General features: G+C 41.0%; 1 protein-coding gene across 2 annotated transcripts in view; it reads left to right on the plus strand.

The window, feature by feature from the left end:
• Positions 1–586: 586 nt before the first annotated feature.
• The window catches only part of frmd6 (FERM domain containing 6), a 31677-nt gene continuing 9108 nt past the window's right edge, over positions 587–23155 (plus strand). For both annotated transcript variants that reach the window (XM_014969234.2, XM_014969235.2), the window contains exons 1-9: positions 587–1047; positions 16001–16298; positions 16856–16946; positions 18340–18419; positions 19445–19521; positions 19621–19807; positions 21212–21367; positions 21440–21505; positions 22344–22412. In XM_014969234.2, coding sequence (XP_014824720.1) covers positions 16200–16298; positions 16856–16946; positions 18340–18419; positions 19445–19521; positions 19621–19807; positions 21212–21367; positions 21440–21505; positions 22344–22412 — 825 coding nt within the window. In that variant the 5' untranslated portion in view covers positions 587–1047; positions 16001–16199. The remainder of the gene's footprint in view (positions 1048–16000; positions 16299–16855; positions 16947–18339; positions 18420–19444; positions 19522–19620; positions 19808–21211; positions 21368–21439; positions 21506–22343; positions 22413–23155) is intronic.

Here is a 23155-nt window from a genome sequence, read left to right on the forward strand (position 1 = left end):
AGAAGTCGTTGGTGTTTTCAGTGGGTGGCTAAAGTTGTTGAAGTTGGTATCTGAAATGAGTGAAACACTGACCCACATATTTGATGTGAATGATTTCACTCACCAAATGTTTGCTCAGCTGTTGATTGGATGGTGTTTTCTTTATAACTTTGTAATTTTGCGTATTTTTTTATGTGAAGCACCTTGAATCGCCTTTCTGCTGAAATATGCTATACAAATAAGTGGATTGATTGATCTGAAGTTTATGATTCAACAACCCTAGCAATCATTTTAATTAATTAAATATTAACATTATTACCATAGGGGAGGGAGAAAAGGGGTTTTAAGTACTATCAAAATTATTTAGCCGTGTTGTTAAATGGCTAAGTTTTATTATTCCATATGTAATGTCTGTTTATAATGACTGTGTCGCTCTGTTTCTACGTGTCTTTGGTGAAAGACATACAGCCAGCTGACTCATTTGGCATAATGGCGTAAAAATAAAGCGTCCTACATTTTAAAACTGTTCTTAGAGCTCTTTTAATACACGCAGTCATCGCTGTTACCACTTCTTCCGACCAACATTTCCAAATTTACTGCAGCGGGGCTCCAGTCCTGCACAGTTGGGAGGAACGGAATGAGAGGCAGCCGTGGGAGATACCAAGTCGGGATGCTCTCAGAGGGGGGGAGTCCCGCCGAAACAGAGGCGATGTTCGACGTGTGGAATGTAATTTAGATTCTAATTATACTACTGAAGGTATTTTTAGTAAATTTAGTGCCTCGGTTGATGTAAGACGTTGCTGTAATGTTAGCTTGAAGCAAACAGAGAGCCTCCATCTTCCCCTCGGCTCCCCTCCTTTTCCCGCTCCCTCTCACCGCACATGTATTCCTATGCAGGGCTGCTGGCTGGGACACAGCGGCTACAGCGGAGGCGGAGGAACGACGACGCTTTTCCCAAACTACCAGCAGACTTTTCCAAACTGTGGGATTTCATCCTTTTTTTCGCTTTCAAGAGAAGTGTTTGGATATACCGTTTTGAAAGGAATAACGTGTTTTTGCCGTGTAAAGGTGGGTTTTGTTTCGCTTTCTTCATACTTTTAAGCATTTATCCGTCTTTATGAGTTCAGACTTTTACTGCCGCAGCAGTCTTTTTTTTTATACACTCAGCTGTCCTCTGTGTGGTTAAAGTTACTAAACAGACTCTTCCATAACACGAACCATATTCACTTCAGGTATACTTAAGCTTATTAAATATGCCAATGGCCATTTTTCTGATAGTTTTACCATTTCTATCCAATGACAAAACCTTCCCTTCTAAAATGTGGCTTTGGTGCGCACACACCTCTGGTGACATCACTTAAGGCAATTTATTAGAGTTTTTGGCTATACCATATGTGTTTTTTTTTCTTATTGGCTCTTCCAGTCCACACAAGAGGAAAGCAAAGCAAGCGAAAAAAAGTATGAGCTCAGACAACATGCCATGACACAGTAGATACTGCAAAAAACTATTCAAGGTGATCCAAAAAACCCATCTAATTTTAGTAGAAATAATTAATTTTAATCATTCTTGTTGTCGACATTTGTCTTCATCGGGTCTTGGGGGTTATTGGTGTGGCTCTGACCAAGAATGTTGAATGTCTTGCAGCTCAAGAGTTTCATGAATCTGCCTTAAAAAATCTGTAAAAACTCACTCCTCTGCCGTAGTGTTTACTAATTAAATTCCTGTGCCTCTTGTGATGTCATCGACCCAAATACAAGACAAACATAGCAGAATTAGTCTTTTTTTCCGTCCCGTCTGCACATTACTTTAAATAAACTTTGTATTTTGGAAAAACTCTACAGTAGAAGCCGGGACTTTGTTTATTGTCAGCAGACAGAAAGTATGGAAGTGGATAGCATCTTTAATATTTTTTTTGCTAATTTGGGCGTTACAAGATTTGGTAGGGAACAATCTAGACTTTTTTGTTGCTTACTGACAGCAATGCTGGTTGAGATGTTGTTGTCCACTCACTTTGAATGTTATGTTTCAGTGTTGTTATGGAGCAGAAATCGTCGCTCCAAAGTAGGTTAACTGGTCCAAAATATTTACTTTAGCTCAAGCTTCTACTCTTCTGGAATTAAAGTTATCCATAAAACAACTCAGCATCCTCCGTAGGGTGTGAATATGTCACTTAGTTAGTCCCTTAATCCATCTTTATTATACAGTGAAGGGAAGTCGTCTCATTGGGGTTACACATGTATAATTACCACACACTCAGACGTAGCTTTCAGAGCTTAGAAAGAGTAAAAACGTTAGCCTCGTGTAGTTATTATGATCTCACAAACTCTAGTTTGTTAGTTTTAGTGGTAATTAGATTTCTCCACTCGGGAATGTTAAAAATGCCCCCTCCACTTCTGTTTAATATTAGACCAGAAAGCGGTGCAGAGCAAACAGGCTTGTTTTCTCCTTCTCGGTCTGTAGTTTATTTAAAGCTGTAAACACGGTTCGGGTTCATCAAGTCTGGTATGCATTGTTTCGAGTTAGACGTCGGAGCGTGTGTCGGCTCGAGGCGTTTCACCACGACAGTCAAACTCATATCCTCTGGCTGGTTGTTTTAGCTCACTTTGTCGTTTGCCAAGTCACTAATGACACTAACGCTATTATTACGCAACGCACGAATAGCGTGTGGAACCCCCCTCCACCCTCAAGAAAACAGTTTACCTTTGTTTCTCAAACAGGTTTATTTTTTTTATTTTTTTGGCTTGCTGTACATTCATCGTTCAACCCGGGGGATTCCCCCACTGTTTAGGTCTTGAAGCACATCCAGTTGCAGGTTAATCACCCGCCTTTGACCCACTGACGTTCTACAAACTAGTCATCCAGGGCTCCGCTCCAGAGAGGGAAGGAAAAACAAGTCGCTCTCTCGGCTCTGTTACTTTTTGTTTAAAAGAAAACGGCTAATTTGGAAGGGAAGTGATGAAGCAGGTGTCGCCTGCTCAGGAAGAACTGGGCAGGAAGCACTTAGGAAGTGTGTGTGTGTGTGTGTGTGTGTGTGTGTGTGTGTGTGTGTGTGTGTGTGTGTGTGTGTGTGTGTGCGTGTGTGTGAACAAAAACCAAAAATTCCTGGTGTGTGTGTATGTGTGTATGCGTCCTGAGTCATTCAGATGAGTCCGTTGGAATGTCAGTGGGATGGTCCGTAATTACACAAGGCAGACCCTCTCTCTGCCATTGTCACTAATGTTTTCCGGAGTCTTTGCAGCATCGTTTTTGTAACTTCTGGATGTGATCTTTGCTTTTCCGAAATCTACTACATCTTATTTCCATTTATTTTGGTTCTGATCCCATTTTTTTTGGCTGGTTGGTCCTTTGTCTTGACCCTGAATAAACCAGCATCATCGACCGAAATCGGGTACCAAACAACCAAATCTTCAAAGTTACTGGCAGAGAGAGGAAATTATTGATATAAAATAGAAGAGGAACTTCCTAAATCTTCCAGTAGTTGTTTTCCAGGTGTTTATTCCACAGCATAACATTCTGCTGTTCTAGTCTCTGTGGATGAACACAAGCGGCGCTAGCTTGGTGGTGCTAAGCTAGTTTTCACACCAAAACTCTCCATGTTTTACCATCTGTAAATATCAGAGGTGCAAAGAAATAAAATGTAAGAAAAAAAAACATAATAATCTTGTCATTTTTTCGTTTCCTGTCAGATTCAGACCTACATTTTTCACAAAACCTGAAGCGTTTGTGCTCAGAGGAGTACGTTTTACTCCGCAGTGATTTAAAAGTGTAGCACCTTTTCTTTTCAACCATCTGTCTAGAGTGGTGCAGCAACAGCGTGTAGATCTTTTATTCTTAAGCTGGGAGTTTTCTTTTTTATTAATCGAACTCGATTGAAAAGTAGTACTTTCTGACTTTACCTCGTAGCGTTCCTTTAGCTTCGTCACTGGAAGATTAAATGAAGGATGGACTGTATTTGGAGTGTCAAGACAAAGTGACCGATTAAATTAAAATAACACGACAGCACCATGGGAAAGAACAAGATTACAGTTTGTACTGAGGTATGAGAAACTCTATCTGTTATTATGCGACTGCGCGTCTTATCTTCCACCGGTCTAGAGAGTGAGGGTGTGCACATTCTCTTGGTGTAAGCTATCCGGGGTGCTCTGGGCTCGGTCCTGGTCGCTGCTTTAGTATTCACACCTTGTATGTCAGGAAGGTTTATGACCTGAATCATATAAACACACCATCCTTAATGTGTTTTGACTATCTTTTACGGCTGCTTATGCTCTGAGTGTGCAAACCTTGGAGTTGTATGTCCGAACTTTAACTGCAGAGATGCTAAATTGTGGCTCCTCGCATCACCGCCGCAGGTTTCACCAAGGAGACGAAGGGGGGGGAATTGGGTCGGCTCTTCCTGCATTTGTCTCCTTCTGTCCTTGTTTTTTCCCGTCTTGCTTGTTGGGCGACTCAGGGTGAAGTGTTTTCAAGGAAGTGGACCAAAGGGATTCAACCTGCAGGCATTCTCTTGAGGATGTTATCAGCTAGATTCACATGCTTCTCACCGCGGCTCTTAGGGTTTCCTTCAGGATATTTTGTTTGCTTCAGCAGGATTGGTTGCAGGATTATGTGTTCCTGAGAGACACTTCCACATGTAGGTCAAACACCGGACACCGAGTTGGCTTTGCATTTTACTTTTTTTTTTTTTTTTAATCGGGGTAATCTTCATATGCGATTCAACGCTGAATTACTGCAGATGCGCGTGGATGTCCTCCTTCCCGATTTTCACAGCTGTTTCGCAAACTTCCTGTCACTCCTCAGGCGTGACGGCTTAAACAAAGGGAGACAAAAGCTGCCGACAGGAAACAGATTAGTTCACCTGCTCCAACTGTGTTTATCTAGCCGCAACAGAAAGTTTTCAACTAAATCTTTAAAGAAAACAAAAAAAAAAACACAGCATTTGGCTGAGGTTTGCTGTAATTGCTGCTCATTTTTTTCTCTCCTTACCCCCTTCTTTGAGGGCGCTCGCACTATTTCTAGCATACGTAATGGCTGGGTTGATGTTTCTGTGGTGTGTTGCACTGCGACTGCTAGTTTTGTGAGGTTACTCATGCTGAGTCCAAGCCTGAATGCTGGGCGGGGAGGGAAGGGAGCGACTGCTGACTCTGTTCAAACATGTCTGGCAGCGCTGGCAGCTTGAGGTATGCCTGTCTGCGTGTGTGTGTGTGTGTGTGTGTGTGTGTGTCTCAGTATTTGCTCTGAGCCACATGGATGCCAGATGCTGTACTTGTTAAAAGTCATTTTTCCAATGTGAGCTGAAGTCAGGACTTCTCTGAGAACTTGCTTCGTCAAACTTCAGGTACTTTATTTTGCTATAGAAGAGAAACGTTTACCTGTTGAATAAGTGGCAGTTTGTCTAAATGCCATTCAACGTGCTGGAGACGGAAAGGTTGATTAACTTAAAAGGGAACTCTCCTTGCACTCTTCTCGATCAGAAACAAGATTTTAAAGCCGGATTTACCTCAGTGGATGCGATTAAAGCGCGGTGATTAGGGCTGAAACGATTCCTCGAATGATTCGAGTACCTCGATTACTAAAATTCCTCGAGGAAAATTTACCTGCCTCGAAGCTTCGTTAATTTATGTTTTATTAGTTAGCGCACCGTGTTCCGGCCGGGACTTCATTTGCGTTGCGCGGAGCTCTCACTTCCGCCTCTGAGTTGTTGACAAAAGCTAAGTCTCAGCGGCATAAAGTCCAATCTTCAAGATTGGCCCGTGGGGATTTTATTGATTGATGATAATGCCCGACTTTTTATCGTTTTTGGGGAACCAATAAGCATCCTTAAAATGACTGGGGGAATGCCTGGAGTACGGCAGCATTTCTCCTCCGGGGCTGCTGGTTGAAAGCGAACGGCGGGAAGAGCGCTGAGGTGAGCGGATAGACTGAACAGGGCGGGCGGCTGAGTAGCTGATGCTTACCGTGTAAATGTAGCTTTACCGACGAACCGCACAATAAATTTCATATCCCGGTCTGAAGAAACGGGTGGCGGAGCGCATCGTACATGGCTGGTAGATGAGTTTCTGAGTGTGACCAGTGAAGGTGTCGTAAATATCCCGTATTGCTTCCCCCCGTGTTCGTCCCCCGGTCTAACGGTTCGTCAGTCCGCTGGTCTATTTCCTCCCCTCCATCTTACGTTCGTTCATTCGCCCTCTCCTCCCACTCCAGGCGGCATTTCCCGTATTTTCAAACCCAAAGCGTGACAGGTTAGGTGGCAAGGTGAGTTTAATTAATCTATTAAACTCACTGAAGATGAATACATAAACTAAAAGCTGGATTGTAGACATTTTTTATAAGCATATTTGTGAGCCTGCCTCTTTGTTATTAAATTCAATATAATTTCAGATTTTTCTATAACTTTTCTTCTGGTTAACTTAGAAAGTGAGCTATTATTGTTACAGGTTAGTTTTCTAAACTACAAAAAGCAACTGTTGGGGATGCTCAAATATGAAAAATTGGACTGATACTGATATCTGATAGTAACACCGGTATTATGCCAGATTTACCAATATTTCATTTTATAATTTTTTTTTATCCGATTACTCGATTAATCGTAAGAATAATCGATAGATTACTCGATTACTAAAATATTCGTTTACAACAGCCCTAGCGGTGATGGCGCTGAAGAGCAGTTATAATATGCGACTAACTCTGGCGGTTGTTTTTGTTGTTTCCTTATTTACATATATTTCCACCTTGCAAATGACGGCGGTGATATTGGAATATACGTCACCCGGCTGTTTGGAGGGTTTGTTTTCTTTTTAGTGGAAAACATGAACAATTCAAAGTTGACAGGAAGCTTGAAAATATGACTAGATATTTATGTGATTATTGGAAGACATTGTTGACTTAAACACTCGAGAAAGACAAACAAAAAATACAGTTAAAATAAATATTAAATCTTTTGTCCTACAGTTAATACCTAAGCAAGTAATCAGTAACAAGTAATAAATTGTCTTTGTCAACATATATTAGGAGCTAGCTAGGTTAGCGTGGCTCGCATTAACAAAACAACAGCCATGATTGTGTGCATTCTTGAGAACGCAGCTCTGACATTTCCAAAAGATTGCCAGCATTTCACAGTGACGCGTTGAGAGCTCAGAATAATAAAACAGATCAACAATGCGGTATTCTTTAGCTCTCCCTCGCTCCTTCACTGTCTGAGCGAACCACAGCCGTCTCTTAGCATCTTTTAGAAACATTCAGCTTCCTTTTAAACATCTTCTTATGTCTCTGCGTCTTCCGACTTTATTTTAAACACCTCACCAAAGAGGAAAGTTTGATAACGTTGAGTCTTCTTCCCCACAGTAGCAACTTCCACAGGGTATCCTTGGATCCTTAAAAACAAATTTACGAATCTAAAACTAAGGCCTTAAAATTCATTTTAAAAACATAAGTTGACCTTAAATACATTAATCACAAGTCTTAAGTTTTGTCGTAGCAGGACTGTTTAATCTCATATATATTTTGTATTTTATTTTCTTGTGGGATTTTTTTGTTTGAGTTGTGCGCAGACGTCTTCTTCTGCGACTCAAAACGGTTGAGGCTGTGGGTAACTAATATAGCCTTGCTGGCTAACTAGCAAGTGCAGAAAAGCTAGTACATTTCTGTAGCGATGCAGGTCTTAAATTTCATTCAATACGATCTCATAAAGATCTTAAAAAGTCTTAAATTTGAGCTGGTGAGACCTGCAGAAACCCTGAAGGAGTGTCGCTAGTACCTGTTGTGGATCGTTTCCGGATGACAATCTGCTTCTACTTTCTGGTTAACGCATCACCAGTTATGCCCGGTGAAGAAGTAAAATGAAAAATATCCACTAAATCATTTAAGACTAGCAGTAGCAGAAGTATTAGGGGGTGCTTCACTTTATCTTCCAAAATTCACTCTGAAGTTAAAATGTCTCACTCTGAACAGTTTGAGTCTTTCTCCCTGGGGCTAATAAAGAATGTGTAAAGTCAACTAACATTCGCAGACACGTATTTCAAGGATGGCGGTGCCAATCTGATTGTTTAAATCCATAACAAATTTTAATTTAGTACCTAGAAGGATTAAAAGGATTATTTCCATGGGGAATTACTTCTCCCCGAAAGACTAAATCCTGAAACAGCATTTTCATGTGCCAGTAGTTCAACCTGAAGCCACCCAGGATTATTTCTGTGCTTTTCTAAAGGCATCATACCTCAGCCTCCCGGTAATCTCCTGTTTACAGGCCTGACCTTCAGTAGCTTGTAAGCGTTGATAAGTAATCAAGGCAGGCACCCGAGTATTTCAACCATCGCATTGCTGATTTGGAATCCGGAAACATGTAGATTGTGTTATTTATTGTGTCTATCTGTGTTGTGGAGGATCTCTTTGCCTTCCTTGATAAAGCTTTTTTTTTGTTGAACAAGAAAAAAAAGAAATTGTGACAGCGTAAAAAATATCTAGTAGATAATCTTGTGGGAAAGGGATCAGAAATGTCTTAAACAAGCTGTGTTTTCTTAAACTTGGGCTTAAAACACTAAAGAGTAGCACGTCAACATGTCTGCTGCTACAGGCAGTTTAGTTGCTTATTTATCAGTGGCTCCACATACAGCTATGAAAGGCAAACAAAAAAAAAAACATGATTGAGGCTAGTTTATAAGGTGCAGCACACCGTGTTTGCAGGACAGGTCTTGAAAGAAAGGAAGCAGTGCTGTTAGCGGAAAGCCAGGTTGTGACCAATGTGATTTCAACTAGTCGTCAGCTCAGCAACATTTGTCAGGAACTGATTTATTGGTCTCTTGGCAGGGAATTAAAGAAGAAAAAGAACCGGCATCCACATGGACTTAGAGGCTGATGATTGTTTATAAAATTATGCTGTCTCTATAGAAACACTATTTTGACGTAGGCATATTTTGGCAGCACATGGAGCTTAAATTGCTTTAAACAGTGAAGCGCCAAGGTCGTTTTAGGGATGTAAAATAGTGTAAACCTTTGTGAACAACTTCCAATCTCTAATCTGCCATTTCAGCTTTCTCTTTGAAAAATATAATGAAATTTGGGCTGGGACTTAAATCCGTTAATTTTGATTAATTATTTAGATTTTAACACAATCAAGCATTTTTTGGTGTTAGTTTTTAGTCCAAAGCCGGAACTTTGTGTCTGTATGTTTCAGGTACACCCGTAAATCTGATACAAAAGCGATGGACGACAAAGACGCGTCTCTTTTCCCAATGGGGGTTGGCCTACCCGGTAATTTAGCAACAAAAAGGGGTTTTTGAATTCAATATACTTTGTTGATATTTAGTTTTCAATTAAAATTTTGATTAATTAATCACAGACCCTGTAATTAAACATTTTAACTGAATCCCACCACTAAATAAAAGATTTTTAAGAACAGATTGAACAGAGTTTACTGAGACTTTAAATGAAGACAAAATGATTACAGGTTTTTTACATTAGTGATTAAAATTGCTATCATTGCTTAGCAACAGTTTCTGATATATAGTCACTCCGTAGACCTTTCCCTTTGTTTTGAGATTTTCAAAAAGCTACATCGGCTCTACTCCATTCATCCTTCCTGGTATCTATTACAAGTTTAGCTCTCTCCCACTTTTTCGCAGCCCGGATGTCTGGAAATGTCCAGAAATACACTTTTCCTGCTTTTTACCTTTATATGCTTCTTAATTTAAACACCTCGGTGGCGTTGAAAGTATCGTCAAAGACAGAACTGTAAATCTTCTTACGACAGCAGCAACTTCTACACCAAAGAGTGTTGTTGCCACAGCCACTTTGTCACATTTTGCCACATTGGTTGACCCTGAGACTTCTGACAGATGGATTTTTTTGAATTTCCGGCCGGTCAGGACTTTGACTTTGATTTCTTTCTTTCCTCGTCCAGTGAGGGTTGAGTTTTTGTTTGAGGATTACAGCTCACAGCTTACAGTTCCATGTTTCAGGGTTTTGTCAGAAGGTGCAGGGCACATGGAGGTAGTGTCTGTGTGGTGGGTCGTGCACATCAGGAATCAAAGGCCGCCATTGTGGGAATGAGAAGCAGATGTTAGCGAGGAATTCTCCTGACTGCAGCAGTTTTTCTTTTTCCTTTTTCATGCCTGAGCTCTGGACGCTTCCCGGCTCAAATCTCCCACCCTCCCGCCGTCTCGCTCATCGCTTTGTGGATCCATTCTCTTCTCTTTCTGTTTTCTTTGCTTTGATGAACACTGTACCTGACGGTTTTGTTAAGTCGATGTGAATACATGGTGGTTCCTCTCTGAGCAGCTGAGGTTTCCTTCTGCCTTCCTGAGCCTCTCTTTCTCTCTGACTCTGTAAGCATATCTGAATCATAAAGAGAAAGATGTGGCTGTGACAGAGGTCCACTGTATTCCCTAGTGCCTGATTCATGTAGCAAGATTTTAAAATTATTGTCCAATTTTCAAAACCTGACAGGTCAGAGGTCAGACCGGAAATCTCACAAAATCTCTTGGGACCAAACGTGAGTTCAGAGTAAACAAATATGGCCGCCTAGGAAGAAGAAACAGTTGTGATAGTTTGCGGATGGTGTTTAACAGAGAAAAAACTGCAGCAATGTACCAATCCACTTTTTTTGCATTTCTGATACAGATATCTTAAGTTTAGTATCGGCCGATACCAATGCGATACAGAAGAACATTGCTGAATTGACTTTAAAGGATTCTTTTGTTAAACATAGAAACAAATGTACTGAATTACCAATTTATTTGATAACTCTGCACCAAGCTTGTGATGCTATTGGTTTATTTAAGGGCGATTAAATAAACCAATACCTTCACAAGCTTGGTCAAACATGTAAAGACAACCCAAGTTTAATTAGTTCATTTGATTAGGTAATTAGATCGGGCATATTGTCACCGATACCAGATATAGAATTTATTTCAATATCATGACTGATACAGATATTAATATCTGATCAATGCATCTCCAATCTGGTGTTCACTGGACTGTCTGGTGCGCCGTTACAGTCGTTTTGTGATGGAAAGTGAGGTGTTTCCATCACCTCACTTTCAAGCTGCCTTCTCATTCGTGGTTGGGACAACACCACACAAGTTGCGATATCCTTACTTTAACTGTGGGGTTTTCAGGGACATCTTGAATATCCCTGATATTAGATCAGAGCTGTCCCGACATCCTGAACAGACCAGATCTCTTTTAACACGCCACACATGGCAGGAAAATTTCTTAAAACGATCTTAAGAGCCAGCCCAACAATTGGAGCGTCTGTAATATTGTTAGAAGGCCAAAATAGGGATAAAACCTGGCATAAAGACCTTGCTGTATGAACTAGGCATAAGTGTGCTCAGGTCAAGCTTTGAAGAGGCGAGGGTGATTTGGACTTGTACATCACATCACATCATACATCACTCACTTCACTGTAGTGAAACAGTTGAATTTGATTATACAGCACTTTCTCCTCTAAACAGCCTGAAAGAAAGTCCACCTTGACATTTGGTTTAAGATCATCACAGTAGAAATGTTAGACGTGTTGACTACATTTGACTTTTCCTGCCCTACATTAAACCCATTAATGATGTTTATGTGCAGGTATCTTTGGATTACCGCTGACTCTAACATGATTATTAGCTTTTATATTTCATGATAAATTGACGTGATAAATTAGCGCTTTTATCATGTCTGCGAAGTCCTGGGCACAGATAATAACTCACGTGTCAGGGTGACACTTGACTTGGGTCACATTTAGGTCACAAAATAATTTGAGTTGACTTTAACCAGTGGTCTGAGACCTTGAGTCTCATTCATGCAGTACCAGAGGCAGAAGGGATGGCGTACAACGAGTCCGGGGACTTGACCTGGACTTGGTGTAAAAGGCTTTATGTCCGATTTGGACTTAGACTGAAGGACTTGATGTTTGACTTAGAGTTGGTAAAAACGACTCTTGAACCTCTCTGGTCCAGATTCAGTTTCATATTTGAAGATGCAATGCTAAGGCACTTCTGTGAACCAAAGTGAGTAAAGGCCATCCACTTATTGACAGCAGTAGATGTGTGAACGTGATACATGAAGCCATGTGGCTGTTTGAGATCATCTAACCTTTACTGAACAATCATGATTTCTGGTTTTCTTTTAAATCTGACCTGCTGACTTTGAGTTTGGATAATTTGACATTTGTTTTGAGTGGAACGCTGTAATAAAAGCCTGTTAAAGGCTGGTAGTAAAAGCCTGTGCAGGTAGAGCCCCAAATAAATACAGAATTGATGTTTTAAACCAGCTTTAGTGTTTTATGTTAGCATTAATCAGAAACAGCAACATGTCTGTCTATTTAGAGAATGTAGATCCTTACTTAACTGTGGGATTTTCATAATCCTGCCATCGTTTCTAAATGCAGCATGTTCCAAAACAGCTTTCCGATTAACAACACCCACACTGAAGAGTGTTGTCTTCAGCACAGTGATGCTTGGGTACGCTGCATTCACTAAGATGTTGAACAGAATCATGAGATTTATAATTCAAAGAGTTTTAAATCCCAAAATATATGTTTACTGTAAAAAAAAAGAAGAAGAAAAAAGATAAATTAAATTGCCGCTTCATAGGAAAAATTAATTGCTTAGAATAATCGATTAATTTCTACTATGGTTGTAGGGAGTGATTATTTTACTAATCGATTAATCTGTTGAATATTCTGACAATCAGACAGACAATGGCACAATCTGCAGATTTTCATTTAGCCACTTAAGTCTTTTTATACAATATTAGAAGTACATTAAACGACACACATAAACAAATAATTCAATTACTTTTTAAAATAAGAAAATGAACATTTTATTGCCTAAAATACAAAAACGCATCTTTCCTTTAATAAGTCAGAATATGTTTGGGGTTTTTTTTCAGCAAATGAACTTTTTTTTGAGTCCATTTACTCCAGTTACTCCAATATTTCAAAAATCGATTAATCAAGATTAATTGGATTAATCAAGATTATTCTGATTAATCATTTCATCCCTAATCTCCACTGGTCATTTAAGGTACTAAGGAAGGTATCGGCATATTTTCACACACCCTAAACTTGTGGGTGTGGGAAACACCCACAAGTTGTTTCACCACTTGTTGTTTCACCATTTTTATTCGTCTCTATTGGTTTATTTGTCGGCCGATGGCTCTGCTCTCTGGATGATTGACCAGATTACTTCTCGCCCCTAATTAACCCCACTAACTGTCCTGCAGTAACACCTGACAAATGGTTGCTAAAGAGGGAATAAGTTAGCCCGTCTGCCTGGCCTTGTGGTTCCCATCGAGCTTCGGCCCTGTGCAGATACATCTGTGGCTGTGTGCAGAGCAGAAGGCGTGTGTTTTGTCAAGGTCAGCAGCAGTGCAGAGCCTCCTGGTCCATCAGCAAACCGAGCCGCTGCTCGCCTGCCTGCCACGCTGTGCATCCAATCACCAGCTTTAATGAGAATTGATGCTGCCTGCCTACAGCATGTATATTTATTGTGCTTTGGCCACAGTGCTCCTTGTCTCTGCAGAAACAAAGCAGTGTTAGAAGTGGATAGAGGGAAGCCTGAATGGGTTTTTAGTGCTGATGTTATTTATCATCAGTCCAGGCAGTAATTTGAGTGGCTTTTTCAGCCTTAAAGTGTAACTTCCACCTTTTTATGCCTGTAGTTTATGCTGTACTCTTACAGAGCTGAGTTTAACTCAGTTAGCTTTACCCTCGCTGACCCCCAGCACCCCTTTTAAATGCTAATAACTCTTCACTCTGTAACGGGAGCCTCACTGGTATCCATCCTATCTGTTTACAGCGATAGCACGGCTTCAAGGCAAGCTGCTTTAAGCAGGAAGAAGTGATAATGTGGCCTGATTCTTCTGCGACATTCTTTTGTCTGGCGTGAGCCGTTTCACACCCTGTGAAGGTCTCACACCTCTTCAGGTGCAGCTCCGGCTGGGAGTTGACTCTGTGCTTCCAGAGCAGCTGGTTTGTGCAGCTGCGGTGTGTCGACACTTTGTCCCCAGTTCTTGTTTTGCAGGAGAAGTCGAGGTTGGGAACCAATAGCAGCACTTTTGTGAGGACACAGATTGAAAAGGGTCCAGGTGTTGGCGGCGTTACTCACATCGGTAGCTCAGTTTCCTCCTATGCATTACCTGATTTTGTTCCAGTGGAACTGGATTTCCATTGATTGAAACTGCGGTTTATTCTCTCCCTAAATGGAGATGTCATTTTATTTAAGTGATTTAAGCTTTTCAGTACACCTGAAAAGGCAAGGTTTCCCCCAGAAAACTTGCGAAGCCCGGTGGTTGGGCGGTCATTCATCCAGCAGCCCGTCGTGTTTTTGAGTTAAAAAATGTTCAAAGTTGACAGTAAATTTGAAAATACCACTTGATAATTATTTGTTATTGGAAGATTAATATCACAACATATGCAGACTGGAAAAGTGTAAAATAGCTTTAGAGTATAAAGTATAAGGGTGGAAAAGATTTGTATCTACAGTCTTTACTCCCCGTTTACCATGATCAAAATATTATTTCTGTACTTTCTGAGAATGTTGGAGTTTTAAAATAAGTTAAAAAAAAATAGTAGCTAAGCCTGTGGGAACAAGCAATTAACCACATGATAAATTAAACTGAGTGTGATGTTTTCCATTGTGATGAGGCATATTTCTTGAAGGGTTATTTTTTGCTGATAGAGAGTTTATAATCTACTTATTTCTGGTTTTGGTTGTGTGATTTTTATTGTCTTTTTATTTACAGTTTTTTGGTTGTCGTGTTTTTATTTTGAATATTTAAGATGTCTGTTCCATACGAAATTAAAGTTTATTGATCTTTGAGTTGGCAAACCTGCCTTATTGTACCATTGTCACTATATTACTTGAAAACGGATTCATCTATTGGCTTGGAGTGAATCAACCAGGCTACGCCAAGTGTAATTTTGTCAGATGTTGACGTTTCTGTAAAAAACAGAAAGTAGAGGCTGTAAACTAACCTGGGCCACACATCAGTCCTCCCTGCCATCCTGCAGATTTAGATTTGGACATTTTTCTGTGTTTTGTGGTAAAGACACGCTTTTTCGAACTTCAATGCCAACATCAACCGTTTCTAATCCAATACTTCCACATTAACAATTATTTCAGTGATCGATTATAAAAGAAATTTTCACATTCTGACAATTTTTCATTTAACTACGTAAGCATTTTTTTTTAGAAAGACACTAAAAGATGCAAATAAGCAAATAATTCAGTTACTTTTTTAAATACAAAATAAACATTTCATTGCCTAAAATGCAATAACAGCACTCTTTTAGAGAACATTTGCTTGTTTTAGAAAAGTATTGTCTCCTAATCTGTTTATTATTATTTTTTAATTAATTGGACTAGAAAGGTGCTTAACAGTAGAGTTTTTTTTTTAGGGAATTTGAATCAGATGAAGCTAAAACAGTGACACTGAGTTCTGGGTAGAGCATATTTTATAGTCAACAAGGTTTTTCATCTTAAATACAAAATGTCTCTTGCTATAGGTGTGTGTATATATATATATATATATATATATATTTTTTTTTTTTTTTTTTTTTTTACTGTTTTGGCTTAATTACTGCTCTGAAGGTGTTCTTTCAGCAAATTACCATTTTTTGAGTTTGCATGCTCCACTTAACAATTGACTACTAGATTAGTTTCAGTAATCGATTAATCATGAGTAATTTGATTAATCACGATTAATCAAATGAATCAAGGTTGGTTTGATTAATCGTTTCAGTATTAAAAACCCTCTTATGAGTTGCTCTGCTGTGAGTTTTTCTGCACCATTCTCTCGTCGTCCATCTCCAAACCAGCCAATTATATTTCTGGAGTCACTGACATTCTTCTAAAATGTTTTTTCTCTCTGTTTCTAGACGTAAACACAAAATATTTCCTTTTTCCTTTTCCATCTCTCCGTCTCTCTGCTCTGTCAGAAGCTTCCAGTGTGGATTTGTTATCTACCATCGCTGCTCAAACGGTGAAACCTGCTTTCGAAGTCTCATGACTCCTGTCTTGTGTGTCTTTCCAGCGGCGCGGCTGCACCCAGGTTCCCCATGCCCTCTCCTGTCGCCTCTGCTTGGCCTGCCGAGCCCACGGTCGGACCTCCTCTGGGCTGCAGCTGAAGCGGGACGGCGGGAGCGGCGGTGGAGGTGGGTCGTCACAGGGCCCAGAAGCCCCGATAGCAGGCGGAGAAAGGCCTGCGTTGTTCCGCCTCCTGCCACTCGAAGATGAACAGACTGAGCTTCCATAACAACAAAACAATGCAGGACCGCCGCTGTGTCTGTGTCTTTTTGCCCAATGATGACACTCTCAACATCGTCGTCAATGTGAGCGAACACTTTTTTTTTCTTTCATATGTGATTTATTTACAGATATGAAAATATAACAGGAAGGGTTTGTTACTTTGACCTTTACGCCTGATTGTGTCGACTTTGAACGATTATTAACAGAATAAAATAGCTTGACAGATGTTGAACAGGATGTACTTTTTTATCTAACTAGGGCTGAAACGATTGATTGGATTAATTGTGATGAATTGTTTATTTAAACAATTGTCAAGTAATCGATTAATCGTTAACTGGAATATGCAGAGCATAAAAAAGGCCATTTGCTGAGAGAGCATACCGAGAGTAGCAATTAATCCCAAACAAAAATATATATGTTTTTTTTTCATTGAATATAAAATAAAATGATGTTAGGAGTGCTTTTCAATAAGTAGAATTGTTTGTGTGTGAAATAAACAAAAATAAGCAGAATGTGTCCATTTTTTAATCAATTATTCGCCAGAATAACCGATTATAAAATAATTGTTAGTTGCAGCCCTAGATTATAACTTTTGTTTTTTCAGAGGAAAACTTAAAATCTCCTGAATTTCCCTCTTAAGGTGAAGACTCTGTGCCAGGAACTGTTGGTCCAGGTTTGCGATCTCCTCCGGCTGAAGGACTGTCATCTGTTTGGGCTCAGCGTCATTCAGAGTAAGGCGTCTCCTCTTCTCCGATATTTCATTCATACGGCAACTGTGCTTCGCTGATCTCAAGACGGAAAGCAGCTAGAAACAGAATTAAAAAAAGAAAACGCTGAAAGTTTTATCTCCTTTCTGCTTTCCACAAGTCTTACTCTCTCTCGCTGCCTTGCAGCCCGAATGAACTGCAAAGAGACAGCTTCCTATTAAACTGCGTGTCAAAAAAACTCAAAAAAAAAAAATAGGAAGTAGGCTGTAACTTTTTCGGTAACTTGACAGAAGAGCACAAATCTACCCTGAACTCACTTTCCCACACCTTACCTGTCATGCTGCAGCCTAGCAACCCGGAGCCACCTTATCATGGCCGCCTCCCGCCGAGCCGCAGTTGTTTTTGACAGCGACAGGCTGACGGAGCGAGTCACTGAGTCTGCACCACGGCGAGGAGGCAGCTGGTGACAGTTGCGGGCAGCGACGAGTCGGGTGGGGGGGAGCAGGGAGTCATAGGAGGGAATCCATTGCAAAAGCAGTGTTTTTCACACAGCGTGGCTCATGATGAGCTGATGGCGGCACAGCGGGTCAGCGGAGCGGGAGCCAATGGCTCTGATTGTGGGACATTCTTGGAGTGCTTGTCTGAGCAGCATGAAATCCCTGAGGCAAACAGAGAGGCCGCCCACTCCCCGTCTGTCACCCGCTGTCCTCCTGGAGACGGGGTGTCCTCCGAACCAGAGTTCAGACATCTGTCTGATTGATGAATAAGACTTGCATCCAATATTGCTGCATGAAAATAAGTTTTTTTCTCTTGTATTTTTCAACGGGTGGGACAAAGTTTGAACTTGTTTGGCAGTAAAATCTGCTGATTTCTTAACAGCGGAGCACAAATCTAAATCATGTTTTATGGCGGCCGTGTCAAAATGTTCAAATTAAAAAAATGCTGGATTGATTTGTGATGTTTATTCTTACTGGTGATATTTTAATAAAACAATCAAAGTCATTAGATTTTTTATATATATATATATATATATATATATATATATATATATATATATATATATATATATAGAAGAGGATCCATTAAAAGTAAGTTGTTTGTGTCAACTCTGTTTTCTATTTTCTCTGTATTCATGTTGTGTCTCTCGGCAACAAGAAACAAGGTCATACTTTCTTCAGAAATACTCGCGTTTTGTAGCAAAGTTTAACGACTGGGTGGATCCGGTCGTTAAATATTTTTGCCATTTCCTTCGAAATAGGAATGAAAGCGACAAAACGTGTGTGTTGTACCTAACTTTTTCCATTTCAAGGTTTTTTTTTTTTTAATTTGTCTGCATCTTTCTGGTAGATTAGTGAAAGTTTCTCCAGCATCTGCTTGTGCTGAATGAGTGAGTGAAGCCTGCTTTCCTGTCCAACAGATAATGAACACATCTACATGGAGTTAGACCAGAAGCTGTCTAAGTACTGCCCCAAAGAATGGAAGAGAGAAGCCAGCAAGGTGAGAAGAAACGTTATGCGACATTTAGCTCAGAATCGACTCGTTTAAACAAATATAGAAAATGCGATTTCAGCACTGTTTTCACTCACACTGGCAAGAAAAAAGTAAGACGTAGATGAGAAGACGACAATTGATAGTTCCCAAACTTCTAATGTGCAAAAATCACACGTTTGTCAGCAAAACTTTGCATAGACTCTGCAGTTTGTTTGGGTTTTGAGGTGTTCGTAAATACTAGCACAAAGATCTCACATCTCAAGCATTCATGCTCTATCTTGTTTACGACGTTTATCTGCATTACATAACGCCATGAAGTGGAAGTAATGCACTCATGTGGTGACTTGGCTCTGTTGTTGCTGGGGTTTTTTTTAAACCATGCCTGTTATTGAAGGATTTGACTGGTCAGGAAATTACAGTAAACATTACAACAATAGAGGATCTTTAAGGATGTCTGGTACACTGTTTGATTAGAGACCAAAGTTGCAATTTTTGTTACATTTCCACTTGGTGCAGTTTTTCTTCTCCGCTGCACTGTGTCACACGAACCAAACCCTTTGAAAAACTAATTCCCCTCCTGGCCTGTGGTGGCGCTGTAACAAGAACCACTGAAGGAAACGATATGAAAACCTCAAAGGAAGACATCAGCGCAACTTCCTTCTTCACGAAATGTAAACAAAAATGGAGAAGCGTCAAACTTTAGTGGTTAGTGGTTTTTTTATTGTATTTACCCAGAATGCCCTGCAGTAATAGTCCACAACCCGCCTTTGAAACAGTCTCCAGTCTGCTTAGCGTTAACATGAGTATGCGAACTGCACCACAGTTTGCTTCAACAGAACTGAGACTGAACTGAGGTTTTTAAGCAAATTGCTTAAAAACTGATTTTGGTCCGTTTGATTACGCATTAAAAAAATGAGCCGGACTTTCCATGGAGCCAAACTATAGTTCAATTTAGAACCAATATTTTGTTGCACTTTCAGCCTTTCTCCCACAGTGCAGTGATTGATGTGTTTCCTCTTGTGCGTTTCCAGGGTATTGATCAGTTTGGGCCTCCGATGATCATTCACTTCAGAGCTCAGTATTATGTGGAGAACGGGAGATTAATCAGGTCAGTAAAGATTTGTGAGCCTTGTTTTCCTAATTCGCCAACATTCACAGTAATGTCAGAAACCTGAGCTAACCGCGCCGCGCCCTGTGTGTCGTGCAGCGACCGGGTAGCCAGGTACTACTACTACTGGCACCTGAGGAAGCAGGTGCTGCTCTCACAGTGCATCCAAAGAGAGGAGGCCTACTTCCTCCTGGCAGCCTTCGCTCTCCAGGCCGACCTCGGGAACTTCAAACGCAACAAGCACTTTGGGAAGTACTTTGAACCCGAGGCCTACTTCCCCCAATGGGTGAGTGGGACACACCAACAGCATGTAGACGGTCTTCAGTTCACATCACACCTTCTTTAATTTAAACAATAATGTAGGAAATGCAGTACGTTCTTCTGTTTAGATGTTTCACAACACATTCTTTCATATTTTGTTCCCAAATCCTGGTGTATGTTAATTCTATTTGTAAGGATAGATAAATAAAAAAAAGCAGTGCATAATGGGGAAACTGCACACGACTGCAGATTTTTTGAGTTGGTTACTTTGTATAGCGACTTTCACTGAAGTTTACAGCCACAAGTCTTTTTGATCATTTTTCCACCTGTGTTGCACACCTAGACTTTTTTTTTTTCTTTTTTTTTTTTCATTCCTCTTTGCAAAAGAGCTCAAATTCAGTCAGACTGGATGTGAGTTCGAACACAGATTCTCTTGTATTTAGATCTGAACTTTGACTGGGCCATTCTAACACATAGATATGCTTCAACCTTAACCACTCCATTGTGGCTCCGCCTACAGAAACTTTTTATAAATAAATAAATAAATTTTTCATCAAAATGGGCAGGCAAGGCCACTAAACCTTTTACAGGGGAACAGCTAAAAAATTATAATAATATTACAATATAATAATTTAATTTTTTAATTTATTTGTTTATTAGGTTTAACATTTATGTCTTCATTGGAGAAGTTTTCTATGACATGAACATGATTAATATAGAGGCCAATTTGGTATTCAGTATTTTCAAAGAGGGGCCCATGGCACCCCGAGCCCACCCCTTGGGGTCGCCACTGACTTCATGGTGCTTTTTCTTCACTAATGTTCTCTGAGAAACCTTCGAGGCCTTCACAAAACAGATGTATTTATAACGAGATTAAATCACACACACAGTTTTACACCGTTAGTGTCCTGACCCCAAGAGCGAACAGTCCTGGATTCGAGGCAAACTATCTACACATGACGCTGATAAAACTCTAAAACACTATTACATACGTTTTAGCATGCGGCCCCATGGAAACTGGGAGTTCTAGTTTATTTTTGTCCCTGAAAGTGGCACACAGAGTTCCTTAAGATGACTATTCTGGTAACATCGGCCTTCTGACGGCCACACCCGTCTGATTGCCCTCCACTTCCTGTGATTAGCCCCCCTGCCTCTTTATCACAGCACAAACCGGTGCCTACAGGAAATTGTTGGAATGTCAACAATGTACGCTTTCCCCAAAGCAAATCTCATGCAGATTTAGCCGCCGCTTACGGAGACGACTTAGTTACTGAATCGGCTGGAAGCTCAGCGGCCGCGCTTCCGGTCAGCGTTTCCGGCCAGCGCTCAGGCTGTCCTCTCTGGCGTCTGTTCGCCAGGCGGCTTCGGCACCTACGTCGCCTTCGCTCGCCGCAGCCTGACGGCTCCCTCTGTATCTCCTCCTGCTCAGGTGATAGCCAAGCGTGGCCGGGAGTACATCCTGAGGCACATCCCCAACATGCACAAGGACCAGTTTGCACTCACCGCCTCAGAGGCGCACCTCAAGTACATAAAAGAGTGCGCTCAGCTCGACGACGTCACGGTGCACTACTACAGGCTGTACAAGGTGAGAAAAGCTCCGGCAGGATTTCACGTTCTGTTTCATTCCCTCCTCATCTGTTTTCCTCCCCATCAACAGGATAAGAAGGAAGTTGAGGCGTCGCTCACACTGGGTCTGACCTTACGTGGAATCCAGATCTTCCAGGTAAAGTCTCTTCCTTACCAATAAGAGGCTGAATTGTGCTGATTTTAGGGTCTCAAAACAATTTAGCATCATTCTCTGCAAGCATGACATGCGAGGATGTCTTTGGTCTCACAAAAGTATTCATAGTTTTTTAACTTTTCCACATTTTGCCACAATACACTGCAAAAACCCCAAATCTGAAGTATTTTTGCGTAGTTTTTAATGCAAAAATGTTAGTACACTTGAAAGAAGATTAAAGTAACTTTTCAGCAAGATATAAGAATGTGTTTCAAGTCAATAATTTCATAATATTGATGAAAAACTACCAGTGGTTCTTTCACTTCCATTTTCTTTACACCCTTTTCCCTTAGTGGGGTCAGGAGAGGTGCTGGTGCCTATCTCCAGCTAACGTTCCGGGCGAGAGGCGTGGTCACCCTGGGCAGGTCGCCAGTCTGTCGCAGGGCAACATAGAGGACAAACAACCATGCACACACACATTCACACCTAGGAGCAATTTGGAAAGGCCACTTAACCTGAAAGTCATGTTTTTGGACTGTGGGAGGAAACCAGAGTACCCGGAGAAAACCCACGCATGCACAGGGAGAACATGCAGACTCCATGCAGAAAGACCGGGAATTAAACCCAGAACCTTCTTGCTGCAAGAAGGCATCCTTGTGCTCAATCAAAGCACAAGGATGCCGTTCTCTGTTTTCAGTAGAGAACAGTAAAGTTGGCGGCTGCAACGATTCAAAGCGAGGCAGCACATCTCTGTAGAAGTAGGACGTTTCTCAGGTTGCAGCAGTGTTGTCCTTGTTTCTTTGTCGGCTTTAACCCTCGTTCCCCCTTCTCTGTGTTGCAGAATGTCGGCTCTGTCAGGCAGCTTTTGTATGACTTCCCCTGGACCAACGTGGGCAAACTTGTTTTTGTGGTGAGTCGAATGGTGGCGGCAGCACAGCGTTTTTTTCCCCCAGATAGGCTCTTCTTCCTGAGTTCCTAAACCAGCTGCGGCGTCCCTCTTGGTTTCGGAGTGGATGCGTGCGGAAAGCGAGTTCTCACTCAGGATTGTGGAAACCTTTACGCAAGGCCTCGTTTTTCCCCTCCAAACTGCTGATTTATCTTCGCCGGCGAGTCCTCTGGAACCAATCGGGGATTTTGAGAGACTTTCCTCACTCAAGCACGCACACACACACACACACACACGCATGTTTGTGTTTCTATCTTTGTGGGGACTTTCCATTGACTTCCATTCATTTCTACTCATTTCTACAGCCTAAACCTTACCTTTACCCTTTTCCTAACCCTAACCATCACATACCTAACCCTAACCATCACATACCTAACCCTAACCCTAACCAAAACTCAATTCATACCTTAGCCCTAACTCTGACCCCTGACCCAAAAACAGGGTTTCCCCTCGTGGGAACCAGGCTCCGGTCCCCACGAGGAGCAATTCTTCCCCATAACGTAGTATATGTCAGGAAAATCGTCCCCACAAGGTATTACAAACAAACGCACAAATACACACACATAAACACACTCTCTGCACACTTCACGTGGATTTTAAGTAATCAGCAGAAACAATTTCTGCCTTTTTGATAAACACGCCTCGTGCTTCATTGATTTTATTATTAACCCTGCGGCCGTTAAAGTGAAGCTTGTTGAATCTCCGCG

Source organism: Poecilia mexicana, unplaced genomic scaffold (assembly GCF_051168715.1).
Source record: "Poecilia mexicana isolate PSO_F unplaced genomic scaffold, ASM5116871v1 scaffold_22, whole genome shotgun sequence".
NCBI classification, from domain to species: Eukaryota; Metazoa; Chordata; class Actinopteri; order Cyprinodontiformes; family Poeciliidae; genus Poecilia; species Poecilia mexicana.